General features: G+C 35.1%; 2 protein-coding genes across 2 annotated transcripts; both read left to right on the top strand.

Annotated features, from left to right (window-relative positions):
* Positions 1-2,995: 2,995 nt before the first annotated feature.
* On the top strand, positions 2,996-5,624 carry LOC110693236. The gene is made up of 3 exons (XM_021870384.1): positions 2,996-3,374; positions 4,534-4,739; positions 5,095-5,624. Exons 1-3 carry the CDS (start codon positions 3,285-3,287, stop codon positions 5,312-5,314), a joined length of 516 nt encoding a protein of 171 aa, XP_021726076.1. The 5' UTR covers positions 2,996-3,284; the 3' UTR covers positions 5,315-5,624.
* Positions 5,625-5,721: 97 nt separating this feature from the next.
* Positions 5,722-8,228, top strand: LOC110693237. Its single transcript, XM_021870385.1, has 3 exons — positions 5,722-6,902; positions 7,419-7,627; positions 7,739-8,228. The coding sequence occupies exons 1-3, from the start codon at positions 6,813-6,815 to the stop codon at positions 7,944-7,946; spliced, it is 507 nt and encodes a 168-aa protein (XP_021726077.1). The 5' UTR covers positions 5,722-6,812; the 3' UTR covers positions 7,947-8,228.
* Positions 8,229-13,872: the final 5,644 nt, after the last annotated feature.

Here is a 13,872-nt window from a genome sequence, read left to right on the forward strand (position 1 = left end):
CAGACCCTAAGTAACCCCAGAATAAGTAACTCCTAACCAAATGAATAATCCCCACATAAGTAACTCCGGCCACACGGTGTGACCAGACACATACAAAAAATTGTGTTAAACAAATAAAGTACTTGCCAAACGTATCCAGTTTTGTACTTATATATGAAAGATTCATAATTGATTGTATTCATAAAAGGTTAGAATATCTTAAATTAAATATATTTCATGTAATCATAGTATTAATATCTTTAAATCAATTTTAATGTCAAATTTGTTTAGATGAAAAAAATTAAAAAAATTACACCTATATTTGGAAAGATTATTTGAAATCAAAATTAATATCTTGGCAAATATATGAAATTTATAGTAACAACTTGAATTGATCCAATTTCCTCCATTTCTCTCTGACTTTTTAATGATATACTCCAAATTGCTTAATAAAATTAAATGACTTTTCGAAATAAAGAAATCTTAAAAGTGCATGTGGCACCTAAATTAAAATGAGATCTGGAAGACAAAGAAAGATGACCGACAAATCAAACAATGGCGTTTTGTTCGTGTTCACGTTATATGTTCAGACTTGGACTTCACCGACACACTACTAATTGCACTTTTATTCGCATCATAGGTTCGAATTCTTCGCTTGTTTGTAATTTGTAATGTCCTAATAATTTTATTTTTTATTTTACTAAAAGTTTGAGTAAAATTTGAGGTATATTATTTTGACTAAAATTTGAACATATGGTAATACTATAGATTACTAGATTTATCCACGTACTAACCTGCTAACTCGAGCCGGAAGAGCGTATAAGAGGTTCCGGTCTGATAGGATCTTTCTCCTTACCAACCAAAAAAAAGTAAAAAAACGTCTTTTATACCAAGAAGCATCAAAAGTGATTTTTTTTCCCTAAATTGTCAACTTTATTTTTTCAAGTAGTACCTTTTTTATTTTATTTTTCATTTTTTTTTTAAAAGTAGTACTTGATCTAGTGGTAAAATTGTCATCTCACTACACCCCTAATCTCATGAATCCTTGCCCATGCATCCGGGGATAGTTAGCATGTGAGATATTCCGGTCCAATAGTGCACCTTCACGGCTTCACCTTACCTACTAAAGCAAATAAAAACATATGAATTTGTACCATTATTGATGAGAAGAGAAATAGAAAGAGCAAAAAAAAAAAAAAAAAAAAAAAAAAAAAAAAAAAACTATCTTTAAAAAATAGAGGTGATCATGTTTAACTTAACCTGCCGACCTAGTTAAAAATTGCTTAGGTTTGGGCAAAAATTTTTGGCCCGAAGCCCAGGCCAACTTGAATTTTATATTTTTACTAGTTTAAGTTTTGTGCCATGCACGGTTTTACTAAATTTTGTAGTGAATTATACTGCAGCAATTATGTACAAAAAAATATCATCACAAAGTATATTTTTTAAAGGAAATAAAATAGCTAGAATTTCAATTTATACTCATTCCAAAGATATCAAGATTATTGATGCAAAAGACTTAACAAATCAAATAAAATGAAAGAAATTTGTGGACTATGAGGTTTTATACTACTCCTTATAAAAAAATGTAAATTTTAGATTAGTACCCGTTTAATACACACATACATGGATATACCCTTCGTCCCTAATTTGTTAACATACTTGTTCGACACAATGTTTTATGCAAATTTATTTGATTTTATTTTACTTTGTGATAATTATTAACCATTTTTTTTATTAGATAATATATGAATAGTATATATAAATTTTTATTTATATAATAACATTTGTTTATTTTTTTATAGGTTATTATTGCAAATTACACATTATTATACTGAAGCAGAGAAGGAATAATTGTATTCCGAACAAATTATATATTATTTTTTATTGATTAGTTATAGAATTTGTTATATACACCCGGGGTCATTTGCTCATTTAATCAATAAATGAGCAAATAATATTTTTACTCATTTGTTGGTTGAATGAGCAAATGACCTCGGGTGTAGATAATAGGTTGTCGATTAGTTAAGATTGAGTACGTATAGTATTATCATAATTTTCTTAGTTGAAAATATTTTTGCACAAAATTTTGACACATTATAATATTATTAATATGAAGAGTAGAAAATTAAAGAATATACAGTTATATGTGTTATTAAAATATTTTCTTCTCTAATTAAAATAGACTTTATTGCCAAAAATTATAAAATTGGAGGAAAAAAAAATAGAATGATCATACATAGTCCTTGGCTAAAATACTATTCTAATTATATAATATTATTAATACACTAGTTATACAAACAATTGAACATAATTATCAAATTAAAAAAGTACAAAGTACAAACTAGCAATCCGGGGCATCGCCTGGGACACACACTAGTTAAAAATTAAATTTAGATTGCCTAAAATCAAATCTATATCTATCTATAACTATATAATAAAGGCGAATCAGGAATGACACGTGTCATCTCCTGATTAAATTTTGTCCCTCCTTTTTTACCTCATACGTATTTATTTTCTAATCTTGTGAAGAATAAATAAATTAAGTAACCTCTAATTTGAAAGCAATATATATATAATGTTAATTATGTGAAATTTAAAACACTAATATAAGTTGGTTGACATGGTAAGTGTATAACCTTTATTTGTTGGAGTTCACGTGTCGCATGTACTTTAAATAGTAACGTGACATTGTGACATGGTATCATATATGTTGAAGAGTGCCACGTGGCACTGCACCGTTCCTTTAAAAGGAATGTCTTTTAATATATAGTATAGATAATATGGATTGACAAATGAATAACAAACTTATTGTCTTGACAACTTGGGCCTGACCTTAAATGAACTATCTTTATTTACCAAGGGCTAACATAGCCTAACTCGTGATCATCTTTATTTTTTAATTTTTTTTATAACAAGTGATCACCTCTATTTAAAAACATCTACTACTGTAGTATTTTAAGCATATCGGACAATCTTTCTAGAAATTAGAGAAACTACGTTGTAAATTACAACAATTTACACATAAAATAAAAAGAAGTCGAAAATAAAGAAAGAAATATGCCAGCTTTAACTAAGCTGGTATGAAGTCGCATTCATTTCTGAGTTCCAGCGGTTACATTAGATGCTTCCACTTCACTACTTCACCTTCCACACCTTTTTTATCTGTCTTAATTCTTAAGTACCACCTACTCTTAGCTCTCATATAAACTAAATTATACCACATTTCTTCACTTTTATCAACTACAAAAATTAATTTTAGAGAGAAAAAAAATTAAACCCAGATCTTTGTAAACTTGCTGAAAATTATGGCTTCTAAGCTTGTTATAATTGCCATTATTGTTCTTGATGTCATTGCTTTTGGTCTTGCTGTTGCTGCTGAACAAAGACGAAGCACTGTAAGTTTACTCCCTTTTTTTTTTTTTTTTTTTTTTTTTGTATGTGCTTGTTTAGTTGATACTTTTTTTAGGGACGGAATTGGTAGTCAAGTTGATAGTGTAAATTAAAATCTTAATGTGATGACTAAATTTGGATGCAACGAGTGGAGTTTAGCTGATAGGTTGTTTGATTTGAAGGATGATTGTGTTTATTTTGATCGGTTTATTAGATTTTTATGATTAATTCTGCTTGATCTGACAGAATTAGTCAATGTTGCGCATTTTATTTATTTATTTATTCTGTTCTCATAAAACAGAGCAAATTCATAGCCTTTTAATTAAAAAAAAAATTAAATTTTTGTGATCAATTAATTTTTAATTCATTGATGTTTGTTGATCCAATGATATGTTGAATAATCATTGAGTTAAATTGTGGTATAATTTATGTTAATTATCTGGAAAAATCTTGACCTTGTGAGACTATTTTAGCGGTGGATCCATGTGGGTGTTGGTATTAGTCATATCTAATTGATTTTCCATATAATTGGAGCCTTTACTAGTTATATACCTATAAATTAAGTAATTTCTATATTTAAGCCGAATCTATCATAAATGGTTGTTGTTTTGCTGTTCAATTGCTATGAAGCTTGGATTTTTCAGCTTTGATGCTGTTTTTTAGTTATGAAATGATCTACTTTGCCTAATTGTAAGAGAAGTATCAAACTTGTCAATAAGGTCTTTGGCAGTTATGCTGAATTTAGGCTGTGTATGCATTTGTGTAACGGTTTGAACATGTGTTTCTTCGCTTCCTATGAAGGTAAAGAAAGGGTGTCAAATTTTACATGTTTGTAAAGAACTTTGAACTGAAGTAGCAACAAAAAAGATACAGCTAAAATCTTCGGATTCCGACTGCAGCTGATATTTGACAGTTCAGATTGGTTGTGTTAGTTATGTTTTCTTTGTAATGCTTTAATCCAAACAGAATAATGCCACTGGTTTGATGAGTTTAGATAGAAAGCAAGAACCATGAATTAGCTGATAGAATTGTCCGAAAATTACATTACCGACTTCTGAAGGACCAAGCTATTGATGACTGAGCATTTCCTTCATGATTTTTATTTTCGTTTATGAATCTCAGCGCTTTGTAAGACATGTAGCTGACAGACTTGTCTTTGAACAGGCCCATATTGTAACTGATCCGGACGCAGACTACAAGTACTGTCAGTATAATTCAGACATCGCCACAGGATATGGGATCGGTGCATTTTTCTGCCTTCTGGCTGGCCAAGCGATTGCCATGGCAGCAACCAAATGCTTCTGCTGTGGTCAGGCTCTCGGTCCAGGAGGATCAAGGGCTTGTGCTATCATGCTTTTCATCGTGTGCTGGTATGTCCTTTGTATTTCTGTTGTTTAACTTGTAATTGTAATTATCATAGATTTGAAGTCATAGAACTTCATATTTCCTGAATTATCATAGTAATTGACCAGAACCATTCAGTTTATCCTAAACCAAACTGAAAAAACCTTTTTATAATTCTTTTTATAAACTGCTGAATTCAAGGTTAGAAATCTATGTCCCAGCCCAAATACTTTCCAGAATCATTTTGAAGTCATAAGTGTCAAAATTCAATTTACAAGCATTTTCCTTTTTTTGGGAATTATATGTTTGCTGTCTGCACTTCATAATTCGGAACCTTTTGACTTTTCATCTTGCTAATTTTAAGAAATTCATTCTTGTCAGGTTGACATTCTTCATTGCGGAGATATGCTTATTGGCGGGTTCTGCAAGAAATGCCTACCATACAAAATACAGGTCCTTCTATGAAGACCGAGCCCCATCATGTGAAACTTTAAGAAAAGGAGTCTTTGCAGCCGGAGCTGCATTCACTTTCTTCACTGCCATCGTTTCTAATTTCTACTATGTTTTCTACTCAAAAGCTAAGGGCACCTTCAGACCATAAGGCACAGTACATATCATCAGTATAGTCCCTCAAATTCCAAGGAGAACACACTATGATGAATTGGGGTTTTCATTGATGTGCTCACAAGAACTATTTTTTGGCCATTAATCTTGATTTTAGAAACTCTTACAAGTAGCAGATGTCACGTATTCAATGTTTGTGTGTTGGTTGTGTATTTGTCCGATTGTTTTGTTAGATTTTTGCTGATTTGTGAGAGAGAAACATATAATAGATGGTTCCTGTCATTGTAATGTCCCGATTCTTTGGTTAGTGTGACTTGAATATGAATAATTGCTATAGTTTTTGGCGACATCAATGGCTTTCAGTGTTTATGATTTCAGTTTTTCAAACTCTTAACTTGTGAAATTTTACAGATAAGAGTGGTATCAGTTTTATGAACTCTGGCAAGTGAATTTTGATGAAGTGTGTAGCATTCAAATGTACAGAAAGCACCCTGACTTTACAATATGATCCCACCGGAATCAATCATCCATGGTTAGCGTCATTGTCATCCTAGAAGAAATAACCTGGCATCTCTGGGGAAGTCCCAAAGATTTTGTACCTTCCACCAGTCCGAGTCATACGGAGTTATAAACAAATAGTGTGCATGAAGAGACTAATAAATCGTTCTGAGAGTAGTATCATCTCTATTCTCTAGCATTGAACATTGAACATTGAACATTGAACATTGAACATTGAACATTCACAATGTCTCTTCTTGTATACATTATGTAAATCTGGTAGAAATCTCAGTATATTCTAAAGTCTTAATCCCTTAAATAAACTTTGGAAGTGTCAGAATAGTTGGTAATTTGGTATAATCTAGTGCTTGAGGATGAAGTGTTGGAATGTTGGAGACTTTGAACTACAATTATCTCCTCCAACCCCTCACATTTCGTCACTTGAAAATAAAGCTTCTGACTTTGCCAGTAGCTGTGATAGCACCGCTGCTGCTGCTGCTGCTGCTACTGTTGCCAAAGCATCCTGAACTAAATCACCAGTTTTAGTTTCGCACGCTCACCAATGGATAATGTAAGGAAGGGTAGTTAGGGACTGAAAATAACTAATACATAATGTGATGTACCCTTTAGTTCGGTCCACATGTAACCTGCAATCTACTTCATAATTTAACCAACACTAAATAATTATGAGTACATAAAAAATCAAAACCAGACAATCAAGTCAACAAAATGTTACATTTGATAAAGTTATATAATCTTACTCTTTCTTGAAGAAAAACTTTGGGTTATATATTTATCGTTGACTTTATTAATGGAGGAAAATAAAGCATGTGCATCAGTGCCAGAAAAACTTAAGCATGAATGAAAGTGTCAAAGCATTTTAACTCTGTAAGCATTCATAAAATATTCAAGCAGATGCCATTGCCAGCATTTATAAGCTGTTAAAACTCATATTTATCTTTTCTTGAGAGATAAACAGAAGGAGAAATTACATATCTGAAAAATTTGTTGGAAGCTGCAAAGTTAATTCCCAAATCATGGCTTCAAAGGTTATTATTATTTTGATTTTGATCCTGGATATCATCGCTTTTGGGCTTGCTGTCAATGCTGAAAAAAGACGGAGTACTGTAAGTTCACCTCTCTATATCTCATAGTTGAAGTTTAATTTTTGACCTGTTTGTGTTGGATGTTACTGTCTCCGTTTTCGTGCAACATAGATTAGAACTTCTCCGATGCAATTATGGTTGTGTCAATGGCGATTGTACATAATTTGATTTGATTTTATATTTACTGGGATCTGGTAGATTTTCCCAGTACTCTTGCAAAAACAGAGAAAAAACAGAACTTATAGTACTTAATTTGTTTCCTGATCTAGCAGTCTTCTAAGTAGTGCCATATTGATCTTCTGATCTGCTCAGTTTCGAGTATAAATTGTGTAAGATGCTAGTTTTCCCTACAAGATTAAGCTAATTAAGGCTAATTTGTTAGGCATTAAGCTACATACTTCTCAACCTTTCCTAACTCTTATACTTTACAACAGTTATTTCTCATAAAACTTCCAAAGATTAAGATTATTTCTCATAAAAGCAGTATAATATAGAGTTATCAAGGAAATGATATAAGTGATTGATTTTGATTGACAGGCCCAAATAGTTTCAGACCGAGACATGAACTATCAATACTGTCGGTATAATACAGACTCTGTTGCAACAGGCTATGGGTTAGGAGCATTTTTCTGTCTTTTGGCTAGCCAAATAATTCTTATGGCGGCTAGCCGTTGTTTGTGCTGTGGAAAGGGTCTAAGGCCGGGAGGATCAAGGGCTTGTGCCACGACTCTTTTCATCTTCTGCTGGTATAATTTTTTTTTTTTACCTGACTCATTACAGTAATAATTATAACTAAGCTATTTTAACAGATAATCAACAATATTTTTCTCCTTGAATAACTGAATCTCTTATATCAGGCTAACTTTCATCGTTGCTGAGGTCTGCTTATTGGCGGCTTCTGTAAGGAATGGATACCACACAAAATACAAGGTCTTCCTTGGAGAGAACCCACCATCATGTGAGGCTCTAAGGAAAGGAGTCTTTGCAGCTGGTGCTGCTTTCACCTTCTTCACTGCCATTTTCTCGGAATTTTACTACATTTCCTACTCAAAGGCGAGGGGCTGATCACCCTCATCGCCATCATAAACAGCGTGTTATGATGCCAGGGGAAAAAAACACAGTACAACCAAATGATTTTTCGGGGTTGTTACTGATCTGATCTCATAACTTTATTGATCTTACTAAAAATCTTGGTTGTAGGAATTATGTGCAGGAGTTATCTTGTATCTGCTATTTTTTTTTTTTTTTGGGTAAGCTAGATTCAATAGCGGCCTATTTATGTTATCATGTCTAGTGTTATAAGTTCTTTTGGTACTTAGTCTTTATTGGTAACAATTTTCTTTGTTGTGATGCTTTGACTGAAAAAAGTTTCGCAACTGCTGTTGCCCAAACCAAGCAGCTTTAGAAATTTTATTTTCCATAACATTATTCGTATGAAAAAGTTACATCAAGTGTCTAAACCAGAACTAAGTTCAAATTCAGACAATTCTGCTACTCATACTTTCTTTACAACTTTACCTTGAACGATAAGCCACAAAATAATTTATTTGGAACAACAAATCTCAAAGAGAATTCATCAGAGCAAAAGCTTCACTATGCTATAAAAATTAAGCAAAGTATATATGAGATTATGCTACACATTCAAGGAAAAATGACATAAACCAGAATCAGATTAAAATAGGGGCGGATCTAAGGTCAAAGTTATGAGGTCAATTGACCCTACTTAATTTTTATTTTAAATTTTTTTGTTAAAATATGATTTATTTAAAGATAATATAAAAATTATAAGTAATCTAACATATACTCCGTATCAATACACATAATTTTATATGTGTCAACAATGTGCAATATAATATATTTATAGTTTCACGTAATTTGTTAATTTATGAATTATTTTAACACCATTTTTAATGTTTGGTTATATAGCTCACAAATCATGAGAATTATTAATGTTTGGTTAACTTTACTCATGGCAATGGAATCGAAACAATACAGTTTCATGATCATTGCTGGTGTTTTTTTGTAAGTAAAACATCAAGGCAAAATTTTGAACCAAAATTACCTAACTTTAAGATTTTGCAGATGATTTGTATCTTCCAAATTCATAATGTATAAAAAAAGCAGAATTTGTATCTTCCAAATTCATAATGTATAACATAATTCATATGAAAAAGTTACATTAAGTGCTTAAACCAGTGGAGTCAGGTGAATAAAAAAGAAAATTAAGCTCAAATTCAGACAATTCTGTTATTCATACTTTTTTTTGTGAATCGCTAAACATCGCCCGCAAATTACCATATAAAGCCCACAAATATGACTTGGTGTGACAATTATGCCCTTTTTCTAAAATTGAACAAATCTCGATTTAAAAACTGTGGAGCCGTGCTAGGTTGCCGCGGGATTCCATTTTCTAAAATTGAACAAATCTCGATTTAAAAAAGTGGAGCCGTACTAACTCGCCGGGGGAGACCGGAGGGCAGGCCGGAGTTGTGGGGGACGCCGGAGGTACGTCGTCGTCGACGGAAAACGAGGTAAGTCACTGTTAAAATTCACGGTTTACCGTAGGGGTGGCTCCGGCGCCTAGGGTGGACGCCCTAACCGTAGCAAGGACGTCCAAGCTAGACGCCAGAACCACCGGACCGGCGTCCAGCCCAGACGCCCAAACCACCAGACTGGCGTCCTGGCCAAGCGCCAGTCTGCTGGCTGAGGCGGCCCTGCCAGGCGCCAGTCCAGTGGCTGTGGCGGCCCTGGCAGACGCCACCCCTATTTTTTTTTTTTTCCTTTTTTTTTTTCCTTCTTTGATTTTGTTGTTGGGCCTAAATTTTTTTTTTTAAAATTAGAAAATGAGTTTTTTAAAAATTTCGAAATGGCTTTTTTTAAAATTAATTTTGAAAATTCGAAATAGGTTTTTGTAAAATTAAGTTTGAAAATTCGAAATGGTATTTTTTTTAAATTTAGTTTGAAAATTCGAATTGGGTTTTTTTAAAAATTAAGTTTGATTGTTGAGAAAGGTTTTTTTTTAAAATTAAGTTTGACAATTCGAAATTGTATTAAAAAAAAAATTGGAAATGGTTTTTTTTTTTTTTTTTTTTTTTTTTTTTTGTTTTCAATTTATTTCAAATTGAAAATTCAAAACGGTGTTTTTTTTTTTTAAATTTGTTTAATTATTTAATGTGTTTATGTATGTAGTGAGTAGATTTGTGTTAATGTATACCAAAATATTTAATTGTTTATGTGACTTTTATAAATGAGTGTGTTTAAAAATTTGTATGTGTATGTGTATGAATAATATTATACATAATTATGTTTTTTTTTTGTGTTAATTCTGTGTAAATATAGAAATTAAATGTATTATGCGTTAAATGTATTTATTATAATATATAATTGATGCAGAATTATGGTGGAGACGGAAATGATTACAGTGGGATATTTGGACATGATGGTCCATTCGAAGAAGCTCAACAAGCGATTGATTGGGCAAAACAAGTTGCAATTGCAGCTGGATTTTTCTTGGTAGTAGTAACTCATAAATCTCAACGGGATGGTAGAATGGATCGCATTTTGAGATGTGACCGTTATCGCAAAAGAGAAGAAAGAGATTTTCGTACAGCCACTCGGTTTGATACAAAGCGGAAAGGCTGTGGGTGTGAGTTCAGAGTAAAGGTCCGACAACTACGGAGTCGTGACGGTTGGGAAGTGATTGGTTACTCTAAATGGGGGTATCACAACCATGAGATGATAGTATATGAAGAGGGTCATCGACAGCTGAGCGGCTTAAGTCCTGCTGCGAAACTGGTTGTGAAAGAAATGAGTGATGCTCAAGTCAAGCCTGCTAAAATATTAGCATCTGTGTTAGAGAAATTTCCAGAAGAGCATCCAAACCGAAGACACATCTACAACGTCAGACAGCAACTCAGGTTTGAACGGTCAGAGGGAAGGAACCCTATACAGCAGCTGCTACACCAGGCACAATCACGTGGTTACCTGTTCTGGTTTGATTCTGATGAAGATACAGCGGAGGTGACTCATCTTTTCCTTGTGCATCCTGATTGTGTTGATATGATCAAGTCTTGGCCATTTGTGATTTTGATCGACTCAACGTACAAGACAAACAAGTACAAGTTCCCACTGGTTGAGATCATGGGGATGACTCCAATGAACCAGAACTTTCTGATTGGTCATGCAATCATCAAGGATGAGACGGCTCCAAGTTATTATTGGGTCTTGGAGAAGCTGAGAAACTACATCGGGCCTAATGTTCATCCAGTAGCCATCGTCAGCGACTGTAAGGGAGGTCTCTTTGCCCCCATAGCAGAGCTGTTTCCAGAATCGAATCACTTATTGTGCACATGGCACATCAACAACTGCGTGAAAGTGAAAGCCTACAACCTTTTCAACAAGAATTTGGAAATGGCAGAGAGATTGGTGAATGGTAAGTGGCGGAAGATCCTACAGGCTACCACAGAGGAAGCGTACGAGCGAGAATTGGCTAACTTCAGGGATTCGTACCAGTGATGTCCGGCACTGGTGGACTATGTGATGCAGCAATGGTTCCCTCACAGAGAAAAGTTTGTCAAATATTGGACAAACCAGGTACTTCATTACGGGAACCCTACAACATGTAGAGTTGAGAGCGCTCATAGAGCTACCAAGGACTGGATTGATTCATCGACCGCTGCTTTGGATACACTGTTCGATAGACTTAACAAGTCAATTGAAACTCAGAAGAACGGCATCAGGAACTCTCTAGAGGACTCCAGACGACGACATGGAACGATGTATAGCCATTTCATATTTAAGATTCTCCATGGTCGTGTGTCGCACTACTGCTTGGGGTTGATTCTCACTGAGCTAAACAGGATGAGGGACTTGGCTGACGAAGTGTATGCTCGGTGCGGGTGTGCTATTTCAGCAACTCATGGATTACCTTGCGCATGCACCATTCACCGCGTTATTACAGAAGAAAGGGCGTCGTTACATGTTGATCAGGTTCATTCATTCTGGCGGACGCTCGTTATTGGTGAGCATGCAGATACTCGGGTGGCCGACCGTGAACAGGAGGAGTTGGATCAGTTTCGGGCGATGTACGACCGAGTGTCCTCCAGCCATCCTTCTATTATTCGTGACGCTAATCACGTACTTCATGACATGTTCCACACGTCTACCTTAGATTTTGAGGAACCCGAAGGAGTTGACCGTCCTCGAGGTCGGCAACGGCGGAACAGGAGTGCGTTTGAGTGTATCCGTGGTCTTGGTCGTGGTCGTGGTCGGACATTGTCATCTGGTCGTACTGAATCACTCTCGTATGTGAATATGCCCCTGAGGACTGGTACGTTTTGGTTTTTTACATTGCACATTGTTTATAAGGTTACTCCTGCCTTCTTAACTGTGTCTAATTATATGGTGAATAGGAAGAAACGATGTTGATCTGCCTGATCCGCTAGCAAATCTGCCTGATCCGCATCAGCCACAGCACAAAGTCGTTTACCCTCAACACGAATCCCCAGAATGGCCTCGACGTCATGTAACATGATCGTCATCTCACCGAACGGAAGGTGGAAAGAGTTTGTATCCGGCTGCCATCGCTCAATGAAAGCCGTGATCAGCGTACTGTCAATCTTATCGTGCATGATGGCAGGAACGTGATTCACCCCAGTGCCCTCCAGTCGCTCGAACATCTCGCTCTCCGCCGGCCAAGCCTCAGCCCATGTACGCAAAAAGCTACAAGTCTTTTCCCGGGTATGACATTTCAACAACCCCGTAACTGAAGGCCTCTCCTGGTCCTCCCAAATACGGGCAGCTATGTGTCCTAGAAACCTAGGAATCACACTCCCGTCAACAGGCCCACCGGGCAACTCACTCCTAACAACCCAAGAATCATTAACAGCCCTCGACCGTTTCCTACTTGCCCCAGATACAGTGGACGTAGATGATGTGCCAGATCTACTAACAAACCTACCACCCCTACCCTTACGCACCTCCACCATATGTGCCTCGTACATGTCATCAACCCTCTGACTGAATGGACCGTAATCATCATACGGTCCACTCCCATCGTCCACATCCTCATCCTCATATGCGCCCTCCTCCTGCTCCTCCTCCTGGTCACCCTCCTCAGCATCATCATCGTCATCGTCATCCTCATCCCGCCGGTGGATCCGTTCTCTACGAGCCGAGGCCGAAATACCACGGGATCTAACATGTCTATGCCCCGACCTCTCCACTGAATAGGTTCTACTAAGAAGCTCTACATTCTTCCCCGCACCATGACGACCCAGTGAATTCTACAAAAAATTTAACAAATTATTTCAACTAATTAGGACACAAAACAAAAATTTCAAATTATTTCAACTAATTAAACACAGAAAAATATTATACGGCATACACAAATACACACATAATACCCTAATATATTACAAAATGTATGATTTCCAAAAAAAATAAAAATTATTTCAAATAACTAACCATAAAAAATAAAAAACAAATATATTACACATACACAAATACACACATAATACCCTAATGTATTACACATTTTAAATAAAAAAAAACAATTACACATTAACACAAACAATTACCACATACTACATCAATTAAGGCATAAAAAATGTTTAAACATCAAACATAAAAAAAATAAAATATAAACACAAAAAAAAATCTGATTTTATAAAAATAAAGTATACACGATTTATTAAAAAAAACACATAAAGTTGATAAATATTTAAACAAAAATAAAACACATTAACAAAAAAAAAATTAGACATAAAACTAAATTATTTTAAATAAAACTAATTTTCTGATTTTGCAAAATAAAAAAAAAAACCAAAAAAAAAAATCAGAAAAAACAAAAACAAAAAAAAAAAGAAAAAAAAAAGGGGGGGGGTTGGGCGCCTGGCCAGGACGCCCACCCACTGGCGGTGGCGCCAGCTCCGGCAGCCATAGCCAGTGGGCAGGCGCCTGAGCTGGAAGCCCACCCATTGGCACAGGCGCC

The sequence above is a fragment of the Chenopodium quinoa genome, unplaced genomic scaffold (assembly GCF_001683475.1).
Source record: "Chenopodium quinoa cultivar QQ74 unplaced genomic scaffold, ASM168347v1, whole genome shotgun sequence".
In the NCBI taxonomy this organism is placed as follows: domain Eukaryota; kingdom Viridiplantae; phylum Streptophyta; class Magnoliopsida; order Caryophyllales; family Amaranthaceae; genus Chenopodium; species Chenopodium quinoa.

Coding starts and splice junctions, on each gene's coding strand:
- LOC110693236 (XM_021870384.1), top strand. CDS start 3,285: ATGGCTTCTAAGCTTGTTATAATTGCCATTATTGTTCTTGATGTCATT. Junction 3,375..4,533: donor CTGAACAAAGACGAAGCACT/GTAAGTTTACTC, acceptor GTCTTTGAACAG/GCCCATATTGTAACTGATCC. Junction 4,740..5,094: donor ATGCTTTTCATCGTGTGCTG/GTATGTCCTTTG, acceptor CATTCTTGTCAG/GTTGACATTCTTCATTGCGG.
- LOC110693237 (XM_021870385.1), top strand. CDS start 6,813: ATGGCTTCAAAGGTTATTATTATTTTGATTTTGATCCTGGATATCATC. Junction 6,903..7,418: donor CTGAAAAAAGACGGAGTACT/GTAAGTTCACCT, acceptor TTTGATTGACAG/GCCCAAATAGTTTCAGACCG. Junction 7,628..7,738: donor ACTCTTTTCATCTTCTGCTG/GTATAATTTTTT, acceptor CTCTTATATCAG/GCTAACTTTCATCGTTGCTG.